Here is a 7,578-nt window from a genome sequence, read left to right on the forward strand (position 1 = left end):
AGGCAAGCAGACTATCCCAATGTGTTCTCTGTGCAACAGTGCTATAGGGTTACATAACCACAGTGGGCCAAGACAGCAGACCCACACCTCAAATTGCAACACAACAGGAAAACATGAACATACATAGACATAGCACACAACATATACATCAATACATTTACACGAATAAATGGCCAGCCCACTCCCCAAGCCATAGCAGTCATGCTCACCAGACTACAGCAGAATAGGGGCCCCACTCTGCAGCTGCCAGTCCCCAGGACCCACCGCTAAGACAACCGGCACTGGGAAGAACCACAACCCATTAACCCACCGACACAATACAGCAAATAATTATGACAGTCATCATAAAACATCCATACCAAAGTACAAACAATAAAATAAACAACAAAATACAAACAGTAAAATACCTGTGCAGCACCGCCACTTGCATACCCCGCTTCCTGAAGCCTGTCCAGCCAATACCTCCTCCCTGGAAATAGTTTCCCCATTAAACCCACATTCAGACGCTTCACTGATTTTTAAGGAAATTATCACATGCACAGATTCACTATACTCACACAGCAACAAACATGCGAGCCCCAGGTATTAGTGTCTTGCCTCTGGTTCACGAGAGTAGTTGGGAGAGACAGGTGAAACTTTCTGACAGCTCCTCACAGCAAAGTCTGTTTGTTGTGTCTTCTTCAGTAGTGTGTTCTATCACTCCATCTCGCTAGAGGGCACTGTTTACCTGACTGTGTAGTACTGCATGATATGTTGTAAAAGGAGAGATGTGGTTCACTGCACACTGTGCAAAACAACGCCCAAGCCACGGTATTAGCGTGTCTTGGTTCTTGACCAGCGCATAAAATGTTTGCCAGTGCCCGCGCTCGTGCACGTCCAAAATGTTTGCTCGTGCCGCCGCCGGAAATATATCTGCGGGAAGACCGGGTCCTCCAATCTATGGCCGACACGCAACCTGACTTGCGTTCTTCAGTTCCACCCGGCCAAATTTACATCAGTTGATTGACATTAACTACTTCGATTGTCTCTGTTATATTAAACATAGGCAACTGTACTGTTCATGAAAAATCCTCCTCCCTCCAGTCATATTTACCTGTTCGTGTGGTCGCAACTCATAATTACGATGTCTTTGACAGACTAAAATGCAGCACCAGAGAGCGTGGCTTTAGGTTCGCTTCAAGAGCCTAAACGTTCTCCGATGCTAAAAATGTTTAAGTGTCAATCATCAGTGACGTTGATGTGAAACGAACAAAACAAACTCACTTTTGACATTTTACGTTTGTTCACAATCACATTGGTAACGAAATATCGTCAACTAGCTAATGAACCAGTTTGCTTTGAGCTTTCGTGCTGTAACGTAACGTAACGTTAGGTGGCGCGTGTTTTGACAACTAGCTACAACGGAAGTTACGGAACAATAAGAAGAAGAAGAAGAAGAAGTCAGCTGACACATTACGAGAAACATGGCGGCCCGCACACGGTTGCCCTTGCAGTCACTGCTTTATAAAAACGTGCCTTCGTTAAGAAGGGTCGTTCATACCGAAGCGGTAGTCCGAGAGCCCGTGTATCCACCCGTAGTCCCTTCTCTCACGGCCAAAAGTAAATCTGCGAGGCGACGTCAGATCGAGGAGCTTCATGAGAAGGTCCGCGCCGCCGACGTGCAGGGCAAGCTCTCTCTCCTCACCCGCATCCAGCGAAAGAAATACATGCTGGTTCCCCAGACGTTTGCTCGCAACGCAGACAGATGGTACCAGCACTTCACCAAGACCGCATACATCCCCGGTTTGCCCGAGAAATTCTCCCTTTTTCCCGATTCCAAGCAGACCGACAAGGACTCACCGTCGCCTGCTGCAAATGAAAATGCACCAACGTTTATTGGAGATGATGCGTTCGCGGACCTCCGCTCCCTGGTTACCCATGCGATTTTACAAGAGCACTGGTACATGGAAAAACGCAAGCCATTCCTGTTTCGAGAGCAGGAGCAGGTCATGGGGCCTTTTCTGAGGAACCTGGTGACTGGACTCACCAACAGCCTGGCCAAACACAACCCACTGCTGCGCCTGTCAAGTACAGGTAACTGACTGATAATGTGTCAGATCTCATATTTCTAATAAGTGGATACTCATTTGAGTGAGTTCTTGCCACCAGCAAGCCCTGCCAGCCACATTGACAGGGAACATCACTTCCAGGCCATATTATATTCTGAAAACTACCTTTCTGGTACATTAAAATAATAATAATAAACGTAATTTGTAAAGCACCTTTCATACATGGTTTGCAGCTCAAAGCTCGACATACAACAGAATATTAAAATAACAACAGCGTATAAACAACCACAATAATCTGGCTGATGTGTTCTGGGATGAACTAGTCACGATTGGTGGTGGTAAACAAAACATCATTGGCATTGACAAATTGACAACAAGGTTTACTGAATGTTTGGACTATGAAAGTCAAAGTCATATGTTTTTGTCTTGCTTTGTTTTAGATCTTAAACCCCAGGTGAATTTCTATTGGATGAGAGGTCAGAGGATCATCCCAAAGGGACACCGGAGGGGCCGACAAGAGCCAATCAGGTTCCAGATTGATGACAAGCCGCACAGTCAGATTAGGATCACTCAGCAGCTGCCACAAGTAAATCACCTTCAGATTGTGGATCTATTGATTGGAAAAACACTAATATCTCCAAGCGGTTTCCCTGATAAGCATCGTTTGTTATAGTATAATAACACCCATAATGTTCCTTATTGTGATTGTGGGTTCGCCTTTGATGATTTGAAGATACAAGGCACTCTTGGCATCTCCGAAGTCTAGAGTGTGATGTGGATTTTATACAATTGTTACCAACATGTGTACTAAAGCTTTCTTCAATGTAGCATAAAAATCACATCATAAGCGTATCATGCAGGTTTGCGCAGGCTGGACCCTTCTCCCCCACCCCACATTCTCCTCTCTCTGACACTGTGTGCGTGTCTGCAACTGTGCTTGTTTCACCCGCTCACAGCTCAATATTCCACTCAGGGTTTTAACACGGATCAGGAAATCCAACTTGATTCAACACTGATTATTTACAATTATGCTCTTTGACATCAATCGTGCGTTCCTTTATCGCAAAATAACTGGGATGTGGAGGCTAAATGACATCACATCGGTTTTGTTAGCGTTCCATTTGCAGAAAACCTGAGCTGGGAAGTTCACTGTTCACTGGTCAGATCCAGTCGCTAGCCAGGCTAGCCATTGTTACCAATAACCGTTGATAACATGGCATTTTGAGCATACAAACACTGCAGCCTCATGTCCACGCAGATAGAAGTTAGGCAGTGCTGTGTGTACAGCTGATTTAATGAGACAAACAAAACAGAAGTGCTAAACAACATTAATACGATTAACTACTGTTGTTGCGCGGCGCAACCATCTTGGATTTTTGAGGTCGGGGCTGCTGAGGCTCCTACGAGTTTGGAATGGGAAATACCAGCTCTGGTGATGTCACCGTCCCAGCTCATGACCTTTGAAGTCATAAGATTACCAGTTCCCAGTTATAAAGGAATGCACGACAAGACCTGGCTGGCACTGTGCATGCGTGTGTGTTTCACCCTTAAGTATATGGTTTCACTGGTTTGGAGAGTTCTCTCTTGCGACGGTGTCTCTCGCGACGGTCTCTCTCGCGACTGTGTCTCTCGCGCTTCCTTGTCGAGCTGGGGGAGGAGCCTAGGTGAACATCTCACCTCAGGTGAAATCCCGTGCACACATCTCTGCTCAAGCGGATGGACACACATGTCACTTATAGAAGGGGCTGCACCGCTTAAAAACAACAGAAGGAAAATACTAGTAACTAGCTAGTAGCTAACTCCCTGAGTTGGTAAAGCAACCAAAAAAGCATGGTGTGCCATACTTACTGGGATTCATTAGTGTGGTTGTGTCTTTCTAAGATGGCTTGGACGAAACTACTGAGACTAAAAAATATGGCTGGGAGATAGATCAATGGCAATATCGGCGATAGACAATTCATCAATACAATAGTTCACTATATATCGATATGTCCCTTGATAATGGAACGTGTTACGAGTGACACACAAACAGCCAATCAAACAGACAAATCCTAAAGTAAAGTTGTTAAATGCATCCTTTTTTCTCGTGGTCTAATAGGTAATATAGGTAATTAAAAATGATCAATAATTATTAATATCTACTGATATGAAATGTTTTATATTGATACATTTTTTGGCTATATCGCCCAGCCCTACAAAGACAAACAAACAGTAAAACAGTTGTTTTGTTGTGGCTTTCCTATTCTCATCATGGCTAACTTTCACTCTGTTGTTGTTTTGTCACTTTGTTCTCTAAACACTTTCCTTATCAATTCACTCTCCTCTAGTTCACCACATTAGAGGCTTCCTATGCAGCTGAAGTTCCACAGATCACACATGCTCCGGACATGATGCCTCTGTTCAAACGACAATACGACAATAATATCTTCACAGGTAAAACAACAACCACTGACCAATCACATGCACGGTTTTATTTCATCACGTTTCATGTTTTTTGAGAAGCCAATAGATACATTTGTAAAGCTGCACTATAATGTAAAAATACACTTGTTTTTGCAGTAGAGAAGAAGAGCGTCCCATCTCTCCTAATCGAGACCCTGTAGTTTTGCACCGTTTCCACCCATATGAAATCCAGATTTTGCGTATGGTAATTTAACATCCACCAAGAGGTGGAAGTGACCAATTCAGACTTAAGACTGAACTACACACTGTCTCCTAAACAGCAGCAAAGGAGCGCTCCTTCCAGAAGAAGGAGGAATCTGAGAGAGAGAAAGAGAGAGGGGGGGAGGTGCAGAGAGGGGAAAGGGTTCTGATTGGTTGGAAGGGGACAGAAAAGGGGAGAAAGAGAGGGGGGTATGGAGAGGAGGGGAAAAGAGAGAAATGAGAGGAGGGCGAGGGAGTGACTGCAAATGGGGTGGGACTGGCAGAGGAGAGATGGGAGTATGGAGAGAGAGAGGGGGGAGTAGGCAGAATACAGGTGTCTGACAGCTCCACTACTGGGAGAGGGCCTCTTTAAAGACCGCTTATTCCTTCATGATTTCAATTCCTGACAGTCGACAGGTCTGCTTGTTGCATCATGGCAGCTGTGGTCACGTCAAACCTCTTTGCGTTGTTCACCAGGTGCGAAGCTGCCAGACCCGGCGTGTTACGGCCACACTCAGTTCCACCTGGTTCCTGACCGTTACCACCGGGACGCCATGGCCAGGCGGGGGCACAGCGACCAGGTGGAGGTGTTCCTGCGGGCCAACGGCCTCGCCAGCCTGTTCGCCTGGACCGCAGCCCAGGCCATGTACCAGGGTATGATGTCATCATCACACATGTCACATGATGCACCTCACTCCTGACTGATGGCAGCATGGATGCTACAGCTCACCATTGTTCCCCCCCTTATTTTTTCCTCATCTATTTTCTATTCCTTATTTTTTCTGTATTTTCACCATTTTCCCACTGACAAGCCCCTCAAATAAAACTGCCAAATAAGAGGCCATTGTTTTTTGATTTAAAGGACTGACACAGAGTTTACCGTTAATGTTTTTTAGATGGTTGGAAACAAATCTGCTACAGTAGTATCAAACTCTATTGAAGTGTGCTGGAGATATTTTGGTGTAATGCCACATTGTCTGTTTATCCAGTTATCTGGGAGAATAAATAGTGGGGAAAATACACCACCGGTCCCCCCCCATGGACATTCCCCCCCCCCCCAATTATCAATTATGTCACTTTAAAGGACTTTATATTTTGCACTTTATAATTTGTGATTGTTTTTCTGTATTGCTTTATCCTCTACTGTTGAAGTGACCGCTGCGGTGCATACTTGCACGAAGTCAAATTCCTTGTTTGTGATCTGATTACTTACTGTAGCTATTAAAGTGAATGTTGAAACAACAAAGTGAACACTTACATCACCATTAATACATGTATATGTATATATATGTACACATATATATATATATATACCTATATATATGTGTGTGTGTAGGGTATATTCCTTTTAAGAAGATGGCCACATATCTGCCAAAAGTGTTGTCTCAAAATAGCCCCACTGTATCAAATATATTCAATTTATCGATGATTTAAAAGTAAAAAAAAATGTACAAATGATAGTTTCTTACCAACCTACCAGCTACAGCCTGTATTCACCAGCATCACACTCATATTTTCTCACCCCGGTTGTATTTCCGCGTCCCCTCTGCAGGCTTCTGGAGCAGCGATGACGTGAGCAGGCCGTTCGTGTCCCAGGCCGTGATCACAGACGGACAGTTCTTCTCCTTCTTCTGCTACCAGCTCAACACGCTGGCTCTTTCTGTGGAGACGGACGCCGACAACCCCAGGAGAAACCTCTGCTGGGGCACCGAGAGCCTGCGGCTGTACGAGGCGGTGCAGGACGGAGCGGTGGTCGGCCTGAATGACCGGGTGCTCAAACTTTTGGTCCAGTTCCTCATGAACAAGCCGTAGATACGGAAAGGTTTAAAAGTCTGCTCTTGGTTTCCGTGGTCAAGGAAAGACTTGGGAGTTCAGCCGGTTGAGAGACAGAAACAAATGATCTGATTATATAGAAAATAGTGGCTGTTAAAGCGGAAACATCTGGATTAGGCCATGGTCTTATGTTTTGGAAAACTGAACAAAGCACTAACTGTACTGTACATGTGTCTTATTATTGTGCAGATTGTATTTATGCAGAGATAAAATCATGCTTTTCAAATGGACGTTACAGCGTGTTTTGTCGATGCTTATTACGGTTCTTTGGAATTGCTGTTGACATGTTTTATCTGGAAATTTGGGAGTCCATTTGAGTGTAGGTCAGATTCCATGTCTGTATTGGGAGACACACTTGATAACTCCAATTACACTCTAACCCACCCACTTTACTAGCATTCAAGCTAGTTTTCCATGATAGGCAACCATAATATATACAGTTGGGTCCATAAATATTTGGACATTGTCAGAATTTATCATTTTTGGCTGTGTACAGCACCACAAAGTCCACAATGGATGTGAAATTAAACATTTCAGCTTGAATTTGATGGTATTTACATCCAAATCAGGTGAACGGTGTCGGAATTCGAATAAATTTTATGTAAGCCGCCACTTGGAAATAAATGTTTACATTTTTACATGTTATCCCTGGGATCTTTGATTGTCTCTATATCCATGAATAAAATCAACCAACCAATCAATCAAAAGGCTTATTTCCATTGAGGACTTTGTATTACTCTGATATTAACCTAACCAATCATCATTCCTCATACCTAAACCTAACCAATCATCACTCATCATGCCTAAACCCAACCAATCATCACTGCATGCCTAAACCTAACCAATCACTCCTATCCCTTTGCATGTGAAAGTTTTTGTCATTGCCTTGTGGTCACTTGTAGTATTATATATTTTTATATTCTTCATTTATATTCTTCATTTTTCATTCTTTTAAAAACATTTATTTTGAATGTGCTGTGTGCCATATCTGGTTTTATTTGGGGGCGGGGGGGAAGACATCATTATAAAGTAACTCTGAAGTCATGAAAATCGA

General features: G+C 43.8%; 1 protein-coding gene across 1 annotated transcript; it reads left to right on the forward strand.

The window, feature by feature from the left end:
- Positions 1–1,463: 1,463 nt before the first annotated feature.
- On the forward strand, positions 1,464–6,915 carry mrps30 (mitochondrial ribosomal protein S30; the record flags this gene model as incomplete). Its single annotated transcript, XM_083644810.1, has 5 exons — positions 1,464–2,073; positions 2,489–2,634; positions 4,376–4,481; positions 5,169–5,345; positions 6,244–6,915. The coding sequence occupies 5 exons, from the start codon at positions 1,464–1,466 to the stop codon at positions 6,501–6,503; spliced, it is 1,299 nt and encodes a 432-aa protein (XP_083500936.1). The 3' UTR covers positions 6,504–6,915.
- Between the last annotated feature and the right edge of the window lie 663 nt (positions 6,916–7,578).

This window comes from Poromitra crassiceps (genome assembly GCF_964638095.1).
Source record: "Poromitra crassiceps genome assembly, chromosome: 10".
NCBI classification, from domain to species: Eukaryota; Metazoa; Chordata; class Actinopteri; order Beryciformes; family Melamphaidae; genus Poromitra; species Poromitra crassiceps.